Source organism: Cherax quadricarinatus, unplaced genomic scaffold (genome assembly GCF_038502225.1).
Source record: "Cherax quadricarinatus isolate ZL_2023a unplaced genomic scaffold, ASM3850222v1 Contig85, whole genome shotgun sequence".
NCBI lineage: Eukaryota > Metazoa > Arthropoda > Malacostraca > Decapoda > Parastacidae > Cherax > Cherax quadricarinatus.
In genome coordinates, this window is record NW_027195111.1 from 245492 (window position 1) to 269609 (window position 24118).

Here is a 24118-nt window from a genome sequence, read left to right on the forward strand (position 1 = left end):
TTAAAGATGTGTGGGAGGTGTGTGTTAAAGATGTGTGGGAGGTGTGTGTTAAAGATGTATGGGAAGTGTGTGTTAACGATGTGTGGGAGGTGTGTGTTAAAGATGTGTGGGAAGTGTGTGTTAAAGATGTGTGGGAGGTGTGTGTTAAAGATGTGTGGGAAGTGTGTGTTAAAGATGTGTGGGAGGTGTGTGTTAAAGATGTGTGGCAGGTGTGTGTTAAAGATGTGTGGCAGGTGTGTGTTAAAGATGTGTGGGAGGTGTGTGTTAAAGATGTGTGGCAGGTGTGTGTTAAAGATGTGTGGCAGGTGTGTGTTAAAGATGTGTGGCAGGTGTGTGTTAAAGATGTGTGGCAGGTGTGTGTTAAAGATGTGTGGGAGGTGTGTGTTAAAGATGTGGCAGATGTGTGTTAAAGATGTGGCAGATGTGTGTTAAAGATGTGTGGCAAGTGTGTGTTAAAGATGTGTGGCAGGTGTGTGTTAAAGATGTGGCAGATGTGTGTTAAAGATGTGTGGCAAGTGTGTGTTAAAGATGTGGCAGATGTGTGTTAAAGATGTGTGGCAAGTGTGTGTTAAAGATGTGGCAGATGTGTGTTAAAGATGTGGCAGATGTGTGTTAAAGATGTGTGGCAGGTGTGTGTTAAAGATGTGGCAGATGTGTGTTAAAGATGTGTGGCAGGTGTGTGTTAAAGATGTGTGGCAAGTGTGTGTTAAAGATGTGGCAGATGTGTGTTAAAGATGTGTGGCAGATGTGTGGCAAGTGTGTGTTAAAGATGTGGCAGATGTGTGTTAAAGATGTGTGGCAGGTGTGTGTTAAAGATGTGTGGCAAGTGTGTGTTAAAGATGTGGCAGATGTGTGTTAAAGATGTGGCAGATGTGTGTTAAAGATGTGTGGCAGGTGTGTGTTAAAGATGTGTGGCAAGTGTGTGTTAAAGATGTGTGGCAGGTGTGTGTTAAAGATGTGTGGCAGGTGTGTGTTAAAGATGTGGCAGATGTGTGTTAAAGATGTGGCAGATGTGTGTTAAAGATGTGTGGCAAGTGTGTGTTAAAGATGTGGCAGATGTGTGTTAAAGATGTGGCAGATGTGTGTTAAAGATGTGTGGCAAGTGTGTGTTAAAGATGTGGCAGATGTGTGTTAAAGATGTGTGGCAGGTGTGTGTTAAAGATGTGTGGCAGGTGTGTGTTAAAGATGTATGGCAGGTGTGTGTTAAAGACATGTGGCAGGTGTGTTAAAGATGTGTGGCAGGTGTGTTAAAGATGTATGGCAGGTGTGTGTTAAAGATGTATGGCAGGTGTGTGTTAAAGACATGTGGCAGGTGTGTTAAAGATGTGTGGCAGGTGTGTTAAAGATGTATGGCAGGTGTGTGTTAAAGATGTATGGCAGGTGTGTGTTAAAGATGTATGGCAGGTGTGTGTTAAAGACATGTGGCAGGTGTGTTAAAGATGTGTGGCAGGTGTGTTAAAGATGTGTGGCAGGTGTGTGTTAAAGATGTGTGGCAGGTGTGTGTTAAAGACATGTGGCAGGTGTGTTAAAGATGTGTGGCAGGTGTGTTAAAGATGTGTGGCAGGTGTGTGTTAAAGACATGTGGCAGGTGTGTTAAAGATGTGTGGCAGGTGTGTTAAAGATGTATGGCAGGTGTGTGTTAAAGACATGTTGCAGGTGTGTTAAAGATGTGTGGCAGGTGTGTTAAAAATGTATGGCAGGTGTGTGTTAAAGACATGTGGCAGGTGTGTTAAAGATGTGTGGCAGGTGTGTTAAAGATGTGTGGCAGGTGTGTGTTAAAGATGTGTGGCAGGTGTGTTAAAGATGTGTGGCAGGTGTGTTAAAGATGTGTGGCAGGTGTGTTAAAGATGTGTGGCAGGTGTGTTTAAGATGTGTGGCAGGTGTATAGAGAAAATAGTATAAAAGTACACAGACCAACAATGTGAAGGGAAAACTAACCTGAAGTCCTTAAAATGTGCAATGAACCATAAGATGTCAGCTTCCTCTCTGGAATCCACCACAACAAAACGTTCGTCAGTTAAATAATCTCGGACGTACTCATATTCAGCATAGACGCGGAGCGGATAATCCGCCGGCAGATCAGCAACCTCGGTGTCATTATCAGGAAGACTCTCATTCATACGCCCTGACTGTAGCCAAACATTCAACATTAATACTCACATCTATGCGACCAGACGCTTTTGTTAATATACACATTTAAAGTTCATCACAAAGAAAATGACAAGATATTTAATGTAACAAAAGGATTGAACTATACAAAACCCCAATGATTTACTCCTGATGGGAATACCGCAGTGTACCTGATAGAAGTCTTCCGGTGGTTCAGTTTGCCGAGGGTCAACGTGAGTGAGGTCAACAGGAAACCATGGAAGCATTTGGGCGTCCCGAGTCAACGAATCGACTGGAGGAGTTTCAACATAATTTCGCGTCACCTCCTCTCCCTCTTCTGCATCCTGGAGAAAAAGATTAATATTTCTTTTCCATGACTTTCTTTTTTCTAAACATGCTTGCCATCTCTCACCGAGGCAGGGTGATCCCAAAAAAGAAATGCTTTCATAAAGTTTTTTTTTTTTTTTCAACAAGTCGGCCGTCTCCCACCGAGGCAGGGTGACCCAAAAAGAAAGAAAATCCCCAAAAAGAAAATACTTTCATCATCATTCAACACTTTCACCTCACTCACACGGCCATCTCCCACTGAGGCAGGGTGACCCAAAAAGAAAGAAAATCCCCAAAAAGAAAATACTTTCATCATCATTCAACACTTTCACCTCACTCACACATAATCACTGTTTTTGCAGAGGTGCTCAGAACACAACAGTTTAGAAGCATATACGTATAAAGATACACAACATATCCCTCCAAACTACATTTAGTAATTTACACAGAAGAAGTTAGTTGCCCCTTGTTCCCAGCATTTTAGTTGCCTCTTACAACACGCATGACTTACGGAGGAAGAATTCTGTTCCACTTCCCCATGGAGATAAGATGAAATAAACAAGAACAAGAACTAGTAAGAAAATACAGTGGACCCCCGGTTAACGATATTTTTTCACTCCAGAAGTATGTTCAGGTGCCAGTACTGACCGAATTTGTTCCCATAAGGAATATTGTGAAGTAGATTAGTCCATTTCAGACCCCCAAACATACACGTACAAACGCACTTACATAAATACACTTACATAATTGGTCGCATTCGGAGGTGATCGTTATGCGGGGGTCCACTGTAAAAGAAAACCCAGAGGGGTGTTTATACATATGCTCGTGCATGTGTGTGTAGTGTGACCTAAGTGTAAATAGAAGTAGCAAGACGCATCTGTAATCTTGAATGTTTATGAGACAGAAAAAAGACGCCAGCAATTCTACCATCATGTAAAACAATTACACACTTTCGTTTTACACTCACTTGACAGGTATTATTATTATTATTGCAATATTCATGGAGATGAGCTAAATTTATGATCTTAGAAAGTCTGAGGGATCCAGGATTGAATAACCCATCTCTCTTTCATTCATCAAATTTTATACATTTTATGTTGGTCTTACCTGGATTGGAAACAAGAGAGAGTAGCAGCACTGATGTGGGGTATAAAAGAAGGGTATCACACGGAAGTTTGGCTCCCCACAGTGTTGAATACGGGAGCCAAATTCATCCATGATGTACCACACTGGAAGACGTTCTTCGGCAGTTTTGCCAACTGAAATATATGTTGCGAATTAAAATACTATAGAAGGAATTTCTGAAAAAATAATAAGTAGAAAACTCCTGTTAAGCAGAATGCAGTGGACCCCCGCATAACGATCACCTCTGAATGCGACCAATTATGTAAGTGCATTTATGTAAGTGCGTTTGTACGTGTATGTTTGGGGGTCTGAAATGGACTAATCTACTTCACAATATTTCTTATGGGAACAAATTCGGTCAGTACTGGCACCTGAACATACTTCTGGAGTGAAAAAATATCGTTAACCAGGGGTCCACTGTATTTTTTTTTTATGCATCGATGAAATGATAAAACTGGTATTTCTGTGAATGAAGGAGTTAATAGATAACGCTGTTTTATGTCACAAAAAGACTCTGCTGCTCAAAGGTACTGTTTTTTTCTTTTTTAACATATCGGCTCTTCCATCGAGGTGCGGTGACCCGAAAAAGAAGAAACACATTCATTGTCACTCACTTCATACTGTCCTGCCAAAGGCATGCCAATACTACTATATAATATTATTATTATTAAAAAGATATTCATGGGGAAATACTAAGCCTGTAAAAGCCATACAACACCTGGAGATCCAAACAAGGGAAGAATAGCTTAAACTCCTCAAATACAAATAATATAATTCTTTCTTGGTTGATCAGACCCTGATCCATCACAAGGCCTGGTCTCAGACCGAGCCATGGGGGCACTGACCCACAAAACTCTCTCCAGATGTACTCCAGGTATACAAAAGAAAGTCACCTAGCATGTGGTTCATCTCAGGCAGACTAATACTAATGTTTAAAGACAACTGAAGAACTAGACTTAGGCTATTAAGTAGGAATTTTTAAATGTACAAAAAAGAGAGGTAGGTGAGCAATAGCATATTGTAATAAACAGAATATAGGAAATCAGCTTTAATATACATTATTTAGGTATGCAAACTGGTCAGAAAGGCCGTCATAAGTCCGAGGCATCGGTAAACAAGTACATCGCTAAGTGAGGAGAGGCTGTATACACAAATAGTTACTGCCCTTTTAATTTTAAGTTAGGTCTAAGCGTGGCTGAAATGCCCTGCATAACTATGAGGTTTCTGTATGAAGACTTAAAATGTTACCCATCACTGTACCAACATTGTACTATTATTAATTGCTTCTTCAGTCGTGGCAAGCCGTTGCCATGATAAATTTCCTGAACTGTGCACAGGTGTTCTTTTTACAGTTTGTCAGTATCACCCAACCATTCACAAGCTGGATAACACTTGACAGCACACATGGAAAGCCCCTGGTTACAAGCCATTGCAGGCAACCTGAACCCTAAGATCAACAGAACACGACACACACTTACCGAGGCTGTAAGTTCCGTTAAACTTCCACATTTCTTGGAGAACTTTCTCTATAAATTGTTCTCGGTCGTTATCCTCACGTGGAATGTCCATGAGAGCCACCATCCTCTCCAGCAAGCCTGGTATATCTTTCAAGTATTGCCTGGCTTCATTTGCTCTGTATGTCCAAGCATGGTCGATCAAGAATATGCTGTAAAGGAATATACTGTCAGAAATATGCTGTAAAGAAATATACTGTCAGGAATATACTGTAAAGGATTATACTGTAAGGAATATAATGAAACTGGAAAGAAATATACTGTAAGGAATATAATGGAGTAGAAAGGAATATACTGTAAGGAATATACTCTTTGCTACAGGTGTTCCCAGACTTACAATCAGGTTATATTCTGATGAACCCATTGTAAGTTGAAAATATCGTATGTCAAATATGAATATGATATGATAAATAAATCCTAGGTGCAACAGTTTTGCACATTCAGTACTGTACAGTTCTGTACAATACTCTCCATTTATTGATAGGTTAAACTGTTTTTTTTTATTTTCAACAAGTCGGCCGTCTCCCACCGAGGCAGGGTGACCCAAAAAGAAAGAAAATCCCCAAAAAGAAAATACAGTGGACCCCCGCATAACGATCACCTCCGAATGCGACCAATTATGTAAGTGTATTTATGTAAGTGCGTTTGTACGTGTATGTTTGGGGACCTGAAATGGACTAATCTACTTCACAATATTCCTTATGGGAACAAATTCGGTCAGTACTGGCACCTGAACATACTTCTGGAGTGAAAAAATATCGTTAACCGGGGGTCCATAAATACTATCATCATCATTCAACACTTTCACCACACTCACACATAATCACTGTTTTTACAGAGGTGCTCAGAATACAACAGTTTAGAAGCATATAAAGATACACAACATATCCCTCCAAACTGCTAATATAATAAACTTGTATTTATTTACAGTATTTACTTTTCAGTACTGGTATTTACAGTAATTATTTATTTACTACTTATTCAGTGACAGTAATTATTTACCTGTTTATTTAGAATAGCTTATTCATGTTCGACTTACGATATTTTTTACTTACGATGGATTTGTCAAAACATAACCCCGTTGTAAGTCAAGGACCACCAGTACATGCACAAATATAGTATGTCCTTGACTTACAAATATACTGAGAATCTTCTGTATTGTGTATATCATTATTGTGCATAATATAATTATTATACACAATTCAAAAGGTCCCCAATGTGTTTTTAAGTTGAGGACTTATTGTACTCGATTGCTAATGCACTCAGCTGACACACTGAGGTCCGGAGTTAGAATCTCCGGTACGGCTGGAAAACATTAGGATGTGTTTCCATAAAACACCTTCTGTCCCTGTTCACCCATCAGTATAAAATGAGCTCCTGGGTGTTAGTGGACTGGTGTGGGTCGCATCCTGGGACAACGCTGACCAAATTTGCGGGAAATGCTCAGCACAACAAGCGACTTTCTGTATAGTACATGTAGTATGTCACTAATGTCAGCTATGGTCTGTATACCTTGTACTGTACATGTACTTGTAGTAAATAAAGATATATTATTATTATTACAGTATGTTATTATAATACACTGCTTCTACATAAATGATATGATGCGTACTTTTCTGGATCGGTGGCCATTATTCCTTCAGGTTTCGTAATAATAACTTGCCAGAGTGGATCACTCTGGTCATTCTCGCCATCAGCATACGTTAGCTGGCACAGCTGGAAATACTCTCCGGCATCATAAACCTGAAAAATATATTTGATGCCGTAGTTGCAACATTGCTCATATCATTGATCCATCATGCAAAGGTCAATGAATCTCGTATAGTGAACATGAACACACAAGTCATATATCCTCTATTGTGTGAATGATGGTGAAAGTGTTTCTTTTTTCTGGTCACCCTGCCTCAGAGACAACCATTGTGTTAAAAAAACAAATGGAAATCCAATGGAATTTTAAATTTCCTGGGTATACCCGGTATACTTCAGGTATACATCATGTATACTTCACATATACCAAATATACAGGTATACTCCAAGTATACCAGGTATACCCAGTAAATTTAAAACTATCCATTGATATTTCCAATATTCAAATCTTTTCTTTTCATGTGGTTTTCTTATGAATGTTATTATACACGTAGACATGTGGCACGTGAAACAAAATAAGCAAAAATCAGAAACAAGTTCCAATATATGGAGAGAATTTTGTGATATTCATGGATTTTGTAGTCACAGGTTACTCTTAAGAAAAAAGTTTGTGGAAACTGGTATAATAGACTGTGTAAAGTAAAAGGACACAAGTGCAACTAATGTGACATTTTATTGTGGCAATGTTTCGCTTTCCAGGAACTTTGTCAAGCCGATACAAACAGTATATGGACACAGAGGGTATATAAAGGCTCAGAGTGAGGTGCAATACTTGTGAGGTACAATTTCGATGTTCACTAGTGGTAGTAGTAGTAGTAGTGACAAAAGTTGTAGTAGTAGCAGTAATACAATATGGTAGAGCAATTAATTCGTACATGAGTAAAAGGATATAAAAGCTATTACTTGGGTAACATAAAATTAGGTTGGACAAATATAGACTGGAAAGAGGCAGCTTGTTTCAGTGTTCACTCTCTGTAATGTGCTTTGTGTAGTATAACAGGAGACTATGTGATGGCAGGGTTTACTGTTTTCAGGAGGATTCTTGCTTCTGGAGAGAGAAACGTTGCCACAATAAAATGTCACATTAGTTGCACTTGTGTCCTTTTACTTTACATATTGTCGGTAATTCTACCAACATTATTACATAACAGACTGTACAAATCACTCAACACTACTAGTCTAAAGTGGTCTTAAATAGTCTTAAACAGGCTGGAAGCATTAGGATTAAGCTGCCCGAAATGCTGCTCGATAAAAGCCATATAGCATGTACTAATAGGATATTCAATTCTCTTGTATTCATTATCTTATTCATTGCCTTATGAGCCTTAAGTAAGTCTTGAGTTTGCGTGAAATACTCTGCATATTAAGGGACTTTCTGCATGTACACCTGAATGTCATTCACCTTTGTACATTGTATCATGCTGAAACAAAAAATATTCATCTTAATTTGGTGGCTTTCTTTGTGCTTAACAATATTTTATTACATGTAAAGTATATTTTATATACTACACAAGGAAACTGTTTATTTTGTTAGTTTACTTGAAGAGGATACCAGAAGGGGATTGAAATACACAGATCAAGTAATATTCTGAGTGTTTCTCGATGTGGGTTTTTAGTGAGCAATGGCAAGTGTTCAATATAGTACTTTAGTTATTCATGTGGTTAAAGCAAAGAATGATTACATTCATTATACTTTAGTTATCCATGTGACTAAAACAAAAAATTATCACAGAAGGCAATTTACTGTTCATCCTGAATAAGTTTTTGAATTTTCTACATTGAAAACTACCTACAACTTCATGAAATACATGAAATAAAGACTCACTTGCCCCTGAAGCTTCCTTAAGAGAGTTGGCCAGAAATAACGAGGAACACCCGACGACTCTAGCTGAACCTTGTGGTGTTCAACAAAAGTTTTCTCCAGCCCATTATACTCGTCCATCGTTCGTCACGCTGACAATTCAACTACACAGACTAATGTATAATTGTTTACACAATGGGTAGCTTCTTCTCAGGCACTAACTAATTCAGGCAACGGATGTCAACACTTCCGCATGTCACAGCCTCGGAGCATTCCCTATTAACCTGTGGATAATATATTCTATTAGATGTACATTTATATAGCATATTATTATTATTATTATTATTATTATTATTATTATTATTATTATTACTACAATAGCTCCTCGACTTACAAACATGCTGAGAATCTTCTGTATTGTGTATGTCATTATTGTGTATAATATCATCCTTATGTGCAATACAGGTGTATATGAATGGTACACAATACCATTCATATGATGTTAGACACATGAGTAACATCTGGGTATCTTTATTTTAAACGTTTTGCCTACCAGTGACCATGCCCTCGTCTGCTACCTGTCCCTTTCCACCTGACACCAGTATACAGTGGACCCCCGCATAACAATCACCTCCGAATGCGACCAATTATGTAAGTGTATTTATGTAAGTGCCTTTGTGCGTGTATGTTTGGGGGTCTGAAATGGACTAATCTACTTCACAATATTCCTTATGGGAACAAATTCGGTCAGTACTGGCACCTGAACATACTTCTGGAGCGAAAAAATATCGTTAACCGGGGGTCCACTGTATAAGCACCAGTCTTCTTGTCACTGCTCCAGAATCTTCACGACTACGGTGCTCTTCACACCAGCTCCAAGGCTGAGGGACTGATTACCTCATCTTTTGTATATAGTCCTACTGTCCTACTGTCTTCCAGTTATGTCCTAGAATTAGTACTGATAAAGCCACTGGATGACGAAACATCTACAATAAAGATACCCAGATGTTGCACATGTCTAATTTTCAATACATAAGGTCCCAATGTGTTTGGAAATTGAAGACTTCGTGTTTTATGAATATTATACACAATTCAGGTCCCAGTACAGGCATTCCTCACTAACATGGCAGGTCAAGTTCCAGACCATCGCCGTAAAGCAAATATCACTTTAGAGCGAATCACAGCTTTTTTTCAGTTGCCAATGCATATAAAAACCTAAAAATATGTTTACACTATCATTTATTAAATGAAACAGAGCACTAGGCCTAAAAGAAATGAGTAAAAATATTAAATAAAAAAATTCAAAATTGCTCCACGGAGGTGAACTCTTCTACAAGCTGAGGGGCTGACTACCTCATATACTTTTTCTCCAAGGTTGATGGACTGATTACATCATCTTTATTTCATTACTAATGCTGCCTCTGTACTCGACTGAAGAAGCCTACTGCGTAGGTGAAACGTTTCACCAATAAAGATACCTAACTGTTGTACGTGTGTCATAATGTTCAGACAGATGTTGTACATGTGCCATAATGTTCGGACAGATGTTGTACATGTGCCATAATGTTCGGACAGATGTTGTACATGTGTCATAATCTTCAGACACAGATGTTGCATTCATCTAATTCTTCAACTTATCAGTATTTTATTTTATTTACAACAACAAGTTTCTCTCTAAACCAATCATTCCCAACCAATCACTTGTTCTAGTTAGTATTACAGCAGCCGTGAAACAAGTGGGTTTTAAAGCAAATAACAATACGGACTCTCCTCACTTAATGACGGAGTTACGTTCCTAAGACCACGTGGGTAAACGAGTTTGTGGCTACCTGAAGTTTACCTGGAGAGGGTTTTGGGGGCTAAGTGAGGATCGTACTATAATGGTAGTGGGTTTGTGTAAACCATCTTTGATATTGTTTTAATGTCACCTTTGTACCATTCATAACATTTCTGGTACAGTATATTTTTAAATGTTTATACAGTAATGTACTGTACGTATATTGTAATAAACGGAATAGAGGAAATCATTGGGCGTGTTTCTTTCCGCCTGTTGTCCCTGTTCACCCATCAGTAAAATGGGTACCTGGATGTTAGTCGACTGGTGTGAGTGGCATCCTGGGAAAAAACTGACCTAATTTGCCCGAAATACTCAGTCTTCAAGCTGGCACCGGACAAGCACCTAAAGTCAGTTCCTGATCAGCCGGGCTGTGGCTCGTACGTTGGTTTGCATGCAGCCAACAGTAACAGCCTGGTTGATCAGGCTTTGATCCACCAGGAGGCCTGGTCACAGACCGGGCCACGGGGGCATTGACCCCCGGAACTCTCTCCAGGTAAACTCCAGGTAATAGTATGTCACTGATGTCAGCTATGGTCTGTATAACATGTACTTGTAGTAAATAAAGATATTATTATTATTATTATTATTATTATTTAGGTATGTATACTGGTCAGAGAGACCGTCATAAGTCCGAGTCATTGGTAAATGAGTATGTCACTAAGTGAGGAGAGTCTGTACTGCGACCAGCCAGCACCTCAAGGGAGGTCCCTTGATGCTGGTGAGGGGCTCTTGATCTAGGGAATTGGATCTGTGCTCCAGTTCCCTGAATTAAGTCTAAATACCTTCCATCCCCCCCTACAGGTGCTGTATAATACATATGGGTTTAGCGCTCCCCCATAATTATAATACTGCGACCAGCCAGGGATCCATCCCCCAAGATATTTTGTCCGCCCCTGAGGAACAAGATCGATTCATTCGTCCACTTGGCCAACATGATGGCCAGTGAGTGGAGTGAAGCTCCAGTTCCACAGATCAAGAGCCTGTATGAGGAAAGAAGGGAGAAATGAGGAGAGGGAGGAGGAAAAGAAGAGGAAAAAGAATAAGAAGGAAAAAGAATAAGAAGGAAAAAGAATAAGAAGGAAAAAGAATAAGAAGGAAAAAGAATAAGAATAAGAAGGAAAAGAAAAGGTAAAAGAAGAGAAAAATGAAGGGGGGAAAGAATAAAAAATGTAAAAGAGAAAGCAGCAGTAAACCCGTACGGGTCACACCGCCCCTGTAGAGCGAAAAGCTGTGAGATTCAATTTATGGACAGATCCAGTTCCTGGGATCAAGAGTCCCTCACCGGCACCAGGGCGGGAATTACAAAAATTTTGTTACATAAAAAAATTCCTCGAGGGGGGGGGGTTCCTTGATGCTCAGGGAAGAAAGGGGATTTTGGTCCCCTTCCTCGGATCAAACCCAATTACACCCCCATGTGTTATATGGCCCATATGGGTTTAGTGCTTCCCTGCGAATAACACAAAGGGATATTGATCCTCTTCCTCGGATCAAACCCGATTACCCCTAGGTTCTGCATGACTCCATACTGGTTTAGCGCTCCCTCAGGTTAATTAAACCTTAAAACACAATTGACTAACAAAAATAAATCGTGTGGATTACAATTATCCATCATGGGGAGCGCTAAACTCACACGGGCTATAGTAGCGATCAGTGAAGAGGCGGGACCAGGAGCCATGATTCGACCCCTGCAACCACAATTAGGTGAGTACAGCGCATGTTGGGTGTGGATTAAGGTTAATAAACACATTTACTGCAACAACTCTCTTGCAACAACCTTCAACTGCTTCATCTTGCAGTGCAACAAACAACAAGTTAAAAGTTGACCTGCTAAAATATCCCTGAAAGTAAATATATAAGAAGATTACTGATAAAATATTGTTGTTTTTTTTTACCCGGGAATGAGACACCAGAACCTCCCAGTCCGTCAGGGTGTTAGGGTTTATAGGGCTACTGGACCTGGTGCCGTAATGAACCCTCTATTATGGTGCCTGGTACTGCTGATTGTTATAGGGCTACTGGACCTGGTGCCGTAATGAACCCTCTATTATGGTGCCTGGTACTGCTGATTGTTATAGGGCTACTGGACCTGGTGCCGTAATGAACCCTCTATTACCCAGGATAAACCCTACCTGGGTTATCCTGGGTGGCTAACCTTCCGTACCCTGGGTTATCATGGGTGGCTAACCTTCTCTACCCTGGGTTTTCCTGGGTGGTTAACCCTCTCTACCCTGGGTTTTCCTGTGAGGCTAACCTTCCCTACCTTGGGTTATCCTGGGTGGCTAACCCTCTCTTCCCTGGGTTATCCACCCCTACCCTGGGTTATCCTGGGTGGCTAACCCTCCCTACCCTGGGTTATCCTGGTGGCTAACCCTCCCTACCATGGGTTATCCCGGTGGCTAACCCTCCCTACCCTGGGTTACTTTGGGTGGCTAACCCCCCCTACCCTGGGTGGCTAACCCTCCCTACCCTGGGTTATCCTGGGTGGCTAACCCTCCCTACCCTGGGTTATCCTGGGTGGCTAACACTCCCTACCCTGGGTTATCCTGGGTGGCTAACCCTCCCTACCCTGGGTTATCCTGGGTGGCTAACCCTCCCTACCCTGGGTTATCCTGGGTGGCTAACCCTCCCTACCCTGGGTTATCCTGGGTGGCTAACCCTCCCTACCCTGAGTTATACTGGTGGCTAACCCTCCCTACCCTGGGTGGATAACCCTCCCTACCCTGAGTTATACTGGTGGCTAACCCTCCCTAACCTGGGTGGCTAACCCTCCCTACCCTGGGTTATCCTGGGTGGATAAGCCTCCCTACCCTGGGTTATACTGGTGGCTAACCCTCCCTACCCTGGGTTATACTGGGTGGCTAACCCTCCCTACCCTGGGTTATCCTGGGTGGCTAACCCTCCCTACCCTGGGTTATCCTGGGTGGATAACCCTCCCTACCCTGGGTTATACTGGTGGCTAACCCTCCTTACCCTGGGTTATCCTGGGTGGACAACCTTCCGATTAAAAACTCCAACAAAATTTTATCTCTTAAGTGACTTCTAAGACTCAGACCATCAAATAACTTAATTTTTTTTTAATACACTGTCTCGCATAAAAGTACGGTGGCCTAAAAAGAAAGTGCAGAAGCATTCACCATCATTCACCAAATCATTGTCTTGTCAGAAGCATGTTGATATTACAGTTCAGACAACTCTCCGACTTCACTGTTGTTACACTAGAGTACAAGCATTGTAAAGGTTCTTCTCAGCTTATGGCTGTATAGTCCTTGTGGCTTAGCTCTTCTTTTTGATTATAATAATAATTCTCAGCTTATGATATCTGAATTTACGATGGTGCAGAAGCAATCGCTTTGATGAAGAAATTTAAGATAATTACCCACTGTGAAGGTGGCAAGTCCATAACATGTATTCATTTATTGACTTTTCAATACTGGTATTTTGTTACAGTAATTATTTGTGTAGTTACTCATTCAGTGACAGTTATTTATTTAGCATATATTCATATTCGAATCGTGATATTTTTTATTTACGTTGGGTTCGTCGGAACATAACCCCATTGTAAGTCGAAAACCACCTGTACTTCCTGTCTTTAGGCCTCATATCTGGCTAGCCAGTTTCTCCTGCATCTATAAATGCTACCTTGCTCATTCTCCAACACCACGTCAGGTCACAAACACCTGTGACAGACCCGTCAGTGAAAATTATGAGGTAGACACTGAAAGACAGAGTTACAGATCCTTTTATTCTACACTTTCTATGTCTCAATTTTGAATATATGTTTTACCTTGTAATGTTTGCCAGGACCTGGAGAATGTGACCGAGACATAAGAACACAACTTAAGTCACCATTTGCCTGAAATGCTCAGGCATGTTAGTGGCATTCTTTGTGTTTAACAATACAGTGGACCCCCGGTTTACGATCAGCTCCCAATGCGACCAATTATGTAAGTGTATTTATGTAAGTGCGTTTGTACGTGTATGTTCGGGGGTCTGAAATGGACTAATCTACTTCACAATATTCCTTATGGGAACAAATTCGGTCAGTACTGGCACCTGAACATACTTCTGGAATGAAATAATATCGTAAACCGGGGGTCCACTGTATTTTATATGTCACACATTGTAAAATTTGCAGAGAAATAAAAAAATTGAATTTGAATTCAGTGGGGTTAAACTGCACTTGTTTCTAGTGGTGTTACTTAATTTTGAGAATACAGGAATACCTCACTAATATGGCAGGTAAAGTTCCTGACCATCGCCATAAAGCTAATATTACCTTAAAGCGAATCAGTCTTTTTTTTCACTTGTCAGTACATATAAAAGCCTAAAAACATGTTTACATTATCAATGCAGAAATATTTTTTTTTTAAATTGCCAAAATCATCTTAAGAACAAGACAAGCACTGGAAATAATAAACATGAATATAATTGAAAAGCGCCGCATTAGCAAAGCGCTCTAAAGCAAGCGCCGTATTAATGAGGTATGCCTGTATAGCCATATACAGTGGACCCCCGGTTAACGATATTTTTTCACTCCAGAAGTATGTTCAGGTGCCAGTACTGACCGAATTTGTTCCCATAAGGAATATTGTCAAGTAGATTAGTCCATTTCAGACCCCCAAACATACACGTACAATTTTTTTTTTTTTTTATTATCACACCGGCCGATTCCCACCAAGGCAGGGTGGCCCGAAAAAGAAAAACTTTCACCATCATTCACTCCATCACTGTCTTGCCAGAAGGGTGCTTTACACTACAGTTTTTAAACTGCAACATTAACACCCCTCCTTCAGAGTGCAGGCACTGTACTTCCCATCTCCAGGACTCAAGTCCGGCCTGCCGGTTTCCCTGAATCCCTTCATAAATGTTACTTTGCTCACACTCCAACAGCACGTCAAGTATTAAAAACCATTTGTCTCCATTCACTCCTATCAAACACGCTCACGCATGCCTGCTGGAAGTCCAAGCCCCTCGCACACAAAACCTCCTTTACCCCCTCCCTCCAACCCTTCCTAGGCCGACCCCTACCCCGCCTTCCTTCCACTACAGACTGATACACTCTTGAAGTCATTCTGTTTCGCTCCATTCTCTCTACATGTCCGAACCACCTCAACAACCCTTCCTCAGCCCTCTGGACAACAGTTTTGGTAATCCCGCACCTCCTCCTAACTTCCAAACTACGAATTCTCTGCATTATATTCACACCACACATTGCCCTCAGACATGACATCTCCACTGCCTCCAGCCTTCTCCTCGCTGCAACATTCATCACCCACGCTTCACACCCATATAAGAGCGTTGGTAAAACTATACTCTCATACATTCCCCTCTTTGCCTCCAAGGACAAAGTTCTTTGTCTCCACAGACTCCTAAGTGCACCACTCACTCTTTTTCCCTCATCAATTCTATGATTCACCTCATCTTTCATAGACCCATCCGCTGACACGTCCACTCCCAAATATCTGAATACGTTCACCTCCTCCATACTCTCTCCCTCCAATCTGATATTCAATCTTTCATCACCTAATCTTTTTGTTATCCTCATAACCTTACTCTTTCCTGTATTCACCTTTAATTTTCTTCTTTTGCACACCCTACCAAATTCATCCACCAATCTCTGCAACTTCTCTTCAGAATCTCCCAAGAGCACAGTGTCATCAGCAAAGAGCAGCTGTGACAACTCCCACTTTGTGTGTGATTCTTTATCTTTTAACTCCACGCCTCTTGCCAAGACCCTCGCATTTACTTCTCTTACAACCCCATCTATAAATATATTAAACAACCACGGTGACATCACACATCCTTGTCTAAGGCCTACTTTTACTGGGAAAAAATTTCCCTCTTTCCTACATACTCTAACTTGAGCCTCACTATCCTCGTAAAAACTCTTTACTGCTTTCAGTAACCTACCTCCTACACCATACACTTGCAACATCTGCCACATTGCCCCCCTATCCACCCTGTCATACGCCTTTTCCAAATCCATAAATGCCACAAAGACCTCCTTAGCCTTATCTAAATACTGTTCACTTATATGTTTCACTGTAAACACCTGGTCCACACACCCCCTACCTTTCCTAAAGCCTCCTTGTTCATCTGCTATCCTATTCTCCGTCTTACTCTTAATTCTTTCAATTATAACTCTACCATACACTTTACCAGGTACACTCAACAGACTTATCCCCCTATAATTTTTGCACTCTCTTTTATCCCCTTTGCCTTTATACAAAGGAACTATGCATGCTCTCTGCCAATCCCTAGGTACCTTACCCTCTTCCATACATTTATTAAATAATTGCACCAACCACTCCAAAACTATATCCCCACCTGCTTTTAACATTTCTATCTTTATCCCATCAATCCCGGCTGCCTTACCCCCTTTCATTTTACCTACTGCCTCACGAACTTCCCCCACACTCACAACTGGCTCTTCCTCACTCCTACAAGATGTTATTCCTCCTTGCCCTATACACGAAATCACAGCTTCCCTATCTTCATCAACATTTAACAATTCCTCAAAATATTCCTTCCATCTTCCCAATACCTCTAACTCTCCATTTAATAACTCTCCTCTCCTATTTTTAACTGACAAATCCATTTGTTCTCTAGGCTTTCTTAACTTGTTAATCTCACTCCAAAACTTTTTCTTATTTTCAACAAAATTTGTTGATAACATCTCACCCACTCTCTCATTTGCTCTCTTTTTACATTGCTTCACCACTCTCTTAACTTCTCTCTTTTTCTCCATATACTCTTCCCTCCTTGCATCACTTCTACTTTGTAAAAACTTCTCATATGCTAACTTTTTCTCCCTTACTACTCTCTTTACATCATCATTCCACCAATCGCTCCTCTTCCCTCCTGCACCCACTTTCCTGTAACCACAAACTTCTGCTGAACACTCTAACACTACATTTTTAAGCCTACCCCATACCTCTTCGACCCCATTGCCTATGCTCTCATTAGCCCATCTATCCTCCAATAGCTGTTTATATCTTACCCTAATTGCCTCCTCTTTTAGTTTATAAACCTTCACCTCTCTCTTCCCTGATGCTTCTATTCTCCTTGTATCCCATCTACCTTTTACTCTCAGTGTAGCTACAACTAGAAAGTGATCTGATATATCTGTGGCCCCTCTATAAACATGTACATCCTGAAGTCTACTCAACAGTCTTTTATCTACCAATACATAATCCAACAAACTACTGTCATTTCGCCCTACATCATATCGTGTATACTTATTTATCCTCTTTTTCTTAAAATATGTATTACCTATAACTAAACCCCTTTCTATACAAAGTTCAATCAAAGGGCTCCCATTATCATTTACACCTGGCACCCCAAACTTACCTACCACACCCTCTCTAAAAGTTTCTCCTACTTTAGCATTCAAGTCCCCTACCACAATTACTCTCTCACTTGGTTCAAAGGCTCCTATACATTCACTTAACATCTCCCAAAATCTCTCTCTCTCCTCTGCATTTCTCTCTTCTCCAGGTGCATACACGCTTATTATGACCCACTTCTCGCATCCAACCTTTACTTTAATCCACATAATTCTTGAATTTACACATTCATATTCTCTTTTCTCCTTCCATAACTGATCATTTAACATTACTGCTACCCCTTCCTTTGCTCTAACTCTCTCAGATACTCCAGATTTAATCCCATTTATTTCCCCCCACTGAAACTCTCCTACCCCCTTCAGCTTTGTTTGGCTTAGGGCCAGGACATCCAACTTCTTTTCATTCATAACATCAGCAATCATCTGTTTCTTGTCATCCGCACTACATCCACGCACATTTAAGCAACCCAGTTTTATAAAGTTTTTCTTCTTCTCTTTTTTAGTAATTGTATACAGGAGAAGGGGTTACTAGCCCATTGCTCCCGGCATTTTAGTCGCCTCATACGACACGCATGGCTTACGGAGGAAAGATTCTTTTCCACTTCCCCATGGACAATAGAAGAAATAAAAAAGAACAAGAGCTATTTAGAAAAAGGAGAAAAACCTAGATGTATGTATATATATATATGCATGTGCGTGTCTGTGAAGTGTGACCAAAGTGTAAGTAGGAGTAGCAAGATATCCCTGTTATCTTAGCGTGTTTATGAGACAGAAAAAGAAACCAGCAATCCTACCATCATGCAAAACAGTTACAGGTTTTTGTTTCACAGTCATCTGGCAGGACGGTAGTACTTCCCTGGGTGGTTGCTGTCTACCATTGCTGTCACATTCGGAGGTAATTGTTATGCGGGGGTCCACTGTACATGTAGTAGCAATATACAGTAAATGCCTCATAAAATAAAAATGATTTTGACTTCTCATAATCGTGATCACAACCAATAACGAATAAACAGAGGCTCGGGTTAGCCTAAACGGTCAAGCATCGGACTGTCAATTTACGGACCGAGGTTCAAGCCTCTCATCCACCCTTCTTTTTATTCACTGACAACTGTTTATTACAAATTAATTTGTGTTCGTATACAAAATATATAGTACTTCATCTCAAACAATGATGAATAAAAAGTGCAAATACACACATTATCTCACACAATAGTTGCCAAGGCATTGGGAAAGGTAAGAATGTTCAACATTAAAAAAATATTAACAAATAACACAACAAACTAATCAGCAAAAAACTGCTGAATTACCATTTTATTCAAACTGCAGTGATTGTTCACTCCCGTTTTTGTAAACAACCACGATAAGGCCTTCAAGTTATATTGTGACAAATGCAGGAGATACCTACATATACAGAACCTCTTTTTAGTGTTCCATGTTTTCATTTGCTTTCAATTGAGCCATTGTTCCATCCATCAGTGAATCACCGGCTGGTGGAACATAATGAACAATGGCTCAGTCTGAAGCCAACGAAAATGTAGAACACCAAAAAGATGCTATATACACAGTGCCATCCTGTACCATCAATTATTCTTACTTATTAGCCTTTCAACTTTACATGACGTGCCAGTAGGCCTACTGTAGTTCTCTATTATTTCCTCAATTTTTTTTTAACCCGTAAACAGTCCAAACGTATACATACGTTTTTTCAACATCTGAAAGTATGTAAAAAAATGTAGATCTTCTTTTTTGTTTTACATTTGAAAATGTGTAAAAAAACTTTTATCTACATTTTTTTTGTTATATTTGAAAATATGTAAAAAAAAGATCTACTTTTGTAGCACTACGAATCTGAACGTCGATCTGTTTGGACCGTTTAAGGGTTAACAAGTCGGCCGTCTCCTACTGAGGCAGGGTGACCCAAAAAGAAAGAAAATCCCCAAAAAGAAAATACTTTCATCATCATTCAACACTTTCACCTCACTAATACATAATCACTGTTTTTGCAGAGGTGCTCAGAACACAACAGTTTAGATGCATATACGTATAAAGATACACAACATATCCCTCCAAACTGCCAATATTCAAATATAATCCTCATATTCAGCTTTCTTTTATGCTTAACAATATTTTATTAAATGTAATCTACATTTTGTATACTGCAGAAAGGAAACAAAGATGTATGTACTGAAATAGTAGCAGTGATAAGAAGTAGGTGGGTTAGGTTAGATAACCGAAACTTAGATTGTGTTAACCAGAGTTGAGGTTGGTTCCAGGGGTTGGTCAACTGATACACCATATAAACATTAGGATTAATCAATGAAGTTTACAAGAAAGGGTTGCAATAGGTAGGGAGGAAATGATAAAGAGAAGAACTCCACCCATAACATGATGCTCAGTGAGAGGGAGAGAAAGAGGGAGGTGAACACTGTGTGTAAGGAAAGAACACAGTACAACGACAGAGCAGTCCGGCCCCATGGCTGTCCCTTGATGAGTATATGGCACAATGGTTGGTGGAGAATTAGCTCTATTTTTATTATTATTAACATAGCCATTTCCCACCAAGGAAGGGTTGCCAGATAAAGGAAAACTTTCATCATCATTCACTCCATCACTGTCTTGCCAGAGACACACTTACACTACAGTTATAAAACTGCAACTTTAACACCGCTCCTTCAGAGTGCCGGCGCTGTACTTCCCATCTCCAGGAATCAAGTCCTCTATACTCAATCATCAATCATTGTTAAGTACATGATTTCTGCCTCAGTAAGCCATGCATGTCGTAAGAGGCACCTACAATGCTGGGAGAAAGGTGCTAGCAACCCCTTCTCCTGTATATATTACTAAATGTAATAAGAAAAACTTTCGGTAGAATTGCCAACAATACGTCTGGTAAAAAGACACAAATGCAACTATTGCGCCATTTTATTTGTGGCAACGTTTCACTCTCCAGGAAGTTTGTCACAGTAAAATGCTGCAATAGTCGTACACTTCTCCTTTTACTTAACACTGACTAACTTGGATATATTAACAACAGTGCAGAAACATATAAATCACTCTACCCCCAGTTAAAATGTTTTGTAAATCTTCTGCCTATCAATATGGTTTGTAAATCTGCCACCTGTCAATATGGTTTGTAAATCTGCCACCTGTCAATATGGTTTGTAAATCTGCCACCTGTCAAGATGTTTTGAAAAAATTTTGATAATACATATCACATGAAAAATTTTTTGCACAGGTTTAGTAACTTGGCCTAAAGGGAAGAAACTTCCACATGAGAACAAATTTATTGCATATAAAAAAATTTACTTTTACAAGAAAAAATTGATCTAAAGGGAATCAGTGTTCCCAATATGACTGAAGACTTTAAAGGGAAAACTTTTAATACATAAAAATGTAGGCACTGTATTCTACTTTTACGGTTTGTATGGAAATATTATTATATAGTACGTAAAATGATGTATTAGATGAGAATTTAGAAAATACATATACACAGCTACCTTTTATGTCCATTTTTATATTAAGATTTGTTTTCAAATATTAATTTTAAGTACTTTTTTGCTTGATGTAAATGATTATTGTACTGATTAAAAATTGGAAAAAATAATTATTGGGAAACAAGAAAAAATAATATTGTACCCACAATCAAAATAAACATAGGTAAACTTCCGAAATCTGTGAGGAATCGTTATGTAATTTTTTTTACACAGTTAGATATCAATAATAACAAAGAGTTCGTGTTGCTGTCCACTGTCGTACACCTGCATGCTGGCATAGGTTATGGCCTTAACTTCGGTACCCTGCGGGTGTTTCTCCAGGCTGAATTCTTCTCCATATAATGTGGCTTTGATGCTGAAAGCCTCCTTATCGAATTCCGTGACAACCACTTTACGTGCTACGAAAAATTCCTCGGCAGAAAATACATATAAGCACTCATCGAGGAAGTTGTACAGTAGGCTTTCTATGTCATGTCCATCTGCCTCAATTTCCTGCCGGCCAGTAATATCCACTTTATCAATCTCGGTCATGTAGCCATACAGAGCTACAGCAGCTTGCTCGAAAGCTTCTCTCAGACTGTCACCCCATGCGTGGATCTGAACGTCTGCAGGATGGTCGAGGTATTCGTACTTGCAGGGAGGAAGCTCTAGCTCTTCAGGGGTAAGCTCCACTGCTTCTTCCTGTAAAAACATAAATATTAAAAAAATTACTAAAATGTAGGTGGAACAATTTACGACCCACATTTTATTTTCTAATTTGTTAAAGGATATTACTGGCAGTAAGCCAAGTAATTCTTGGTGACATCCTGACTTCAATACGTTCACTTGTATTACTAATCCTCCGGTTTAATAAACCAAACAAATAAAAATATCCACAATGAAAAATAAAAAATAACAGTACATAGCCAGGTCTCAATTAGTGTGAATAATGGATCCCATGGAATGGTCACATTATTTAAATTTGTACTTTTTGCATTATGTATATGTAATCTTTGTACAAGGTTTGAGAAGTTTGGGGGAAACTAGCATTAATTAATTTGGCACTACATTGAAATCCACATTATTTCAATTACAGTAGTTACCTCATATCCCCGGGTGATACATTCCGGAGCGAATCCTATATACAGCCTCTCCTCACTTAACAAGAGTTCCATTCCTGAGACCACATCATTAAACGAATTCATCGCTAAGTGAGGATCATACTATAATGGTAGTGAGTTTGTGTCAACCATCTTTGATATTGTTTTAATGTCACCTTTGTACCATTTATAACATTTCTGGTATATTTTTAAATGTTTATACAGTAGTGTTCTGTATATTGTAATAAACAGAATTGAGGAAATCAGCTCTAATATACATTGTTTAGGCATAAATACTGGTTAGAGTGCTCGTTGTAAGTCCGAGGCGTCGGTAAATGAGTGCATCGCTAAGTTTGATAAAGTTTGATAAATTAGGCACAATAGATGGAGAAGTAGCACTTTTTAACTGATAGAAAACATTTCACAACTTCTCTTAGGTTCTGAAGATGTGTCACCATCAATAGTTTTCCACTCTGGGGTCATTATTAACCAAAATTAAGGGTTATTTTTGGGCCAGAGTAAACTGCGGACAACTGAAACTGTGGGAAAAAATATCCGCAGTGGTGGTGGTGGTTGGGTGTTGTAGCGTGGTGGTGGTGGTGGTGGGGGTTGGGTGTTGTAGAGGGGTGGTGGTGGTGGTGGTGGTGGTGGTGGTGGTGGTGGTGGGGTGGTGGTGGTGGTGGTGGTGGTGGTGGTGGTGAGTGGTGGTGGTGGTGGTAGGTGGTGGTGGTGGTGGTGGTGGATGATGAGTGGTGGTGGTGAGTGTGGTGGTGAGGTGAAGTGGTGGTGAGGTAGGTAGGTGGTGGTAGGTGGTGGTGGTGGTGAAGTGGTGGCGGTGGTGGTGGTGGTGGTGAGTGGGTGGTGGTAAGTGGAGGTAGGTGGTGGTGGTGGTGGTGGTGGTGGTGAGTGGTGGAGGTGGTGGTGGTGGTGGTGATAGGGTGGTGGTGGTGGTGGTGGTAGGTGAGGGTGAGTGAAGGTGGTGGTGGTGGTGAGGTGGTGGTGGTGGTGGTGGTGGTGGTGGTATGAAGTGGTGGTGGTGGTGGTGGTGGTGGTGGTGGTGGATGAAGGTAGTAAGTAGTAGTAGTAGCAGTAGTAAGTAGTAGTAGAAGTAAGATAAGATAAGATTTCGTTGGGATTTTTAACCCCGGAGGGTTAGCCACCCAGGATAACCCAAGAAAGTCAGTGCGTCATCGAGGACTGTCTAACTTATTTCCATTGTGGTCCTTAATCTTGTCCCCCAGGATGCGACTCACACCAGTCGACTAACACCCAGGTACCTATTTGCTGCTAGGTGAACAGGACAACAGGTGTAAGGAAACGTGTCGAAATGTTTCCACCCTCCCGGGAATCGAACCCGGGCCCTCCGTGTGTGAAGCGGGAGCTTTACCCACCGGGGCGGTAGTAAGTAGTACACCCGTAGGGGTACTCTACTAACCATTGCTAGTACTATCCTGGACTACGATAACTACTTCTAGTATCGTAGCAACACTGTACTTGAAGATCTACAGCCTCTACAAGGGTTATTTTCAGGATAAATAACGTGGTATATCGACCATGCTGTTGTTATTGTTGTTGGTATATAGGGCCACTGACACCTGCCGCCGTATAAACTACTAAATTTTTTCACGTTATTTCGCTCCTTCTGCGCTGTTTTTAACGAATAAAATTATTATAAACGCTAATTTGTTGTATATTTCAACTCATCCTATGAGCTGTAGCACTAAACAATTATTTCAGAGGTCATAAGAGGTCTATGTGAGATTGATTATAGTAAATTATTTAGATAGATAGTTCGGAGAACCGACCAGTTGGGACTGATTGCCTCAATCTTCCTCTAATC

At 40.3% G+C, this 24118-nt stretch overlaps 2 protein-coding genes across 2 annotated transcripts in view; both read right to left on the reverse strand.

Annotated features, from left to right (window-relative positions):
* TTLL12 (Tubulin tyrosine ligase-like 12) overlaps positions 1-12363 on the reverse strand; it is a 37777-nt gene extending 25414 nt beyond the window's left edge. Inside the window, exons 1-7 of the mRNA XM_070080029.1 lie at positions 12253-12363; positions 8548-8807; positions 6688-6818; positions 5040-5227; positions 3544-3695; positions 2301-2453; positions 1939-2129 (exon numbers count right to left, since the gene is read on the reverse strand). Of these exons, the coding sequence (XP_069936130.1) occupies positions 1939-2129; positions 2301-2453; positions 3544-3695; positions 5040-5227; positions 6688-6818; positions 8548-8664 (932 nt within the window). The 5' untranslated portion in view covers positions 8665-8807; positions 12253-12363. The remainder of the gene's footprint in view (positions 1-1938; positions 2130-2300; positions 2454-3543; positions 3696-5039; positions 5228-6687; positions 6819-8547; positions 8808-12252) is intronic.
* An 8977-nt stretch (positions 12364-21340) lies between these two features.
* Archease (protein archease) lies at positions 21341-23852 on the reverse strand. The gene is made up of 2 exons (XM_053799676.2): positions 23714-23852; positions 21341-21880 (listed from the first exon to the last, which is right to left on the reverse strand). The coding sequence occupies exons 1-2, from the start codon at positions 23714-23716 to the stop codon at positions 21413-21415; spliced, it is 471 nt and encodes a 156-aa protein (XP_053655651.1). The 5' UTR covers positions 23717-23852; the 3' UTR covers positions 21341-21412.
* Positions 23853-24118: the final 266 nt, after the last annotated feature.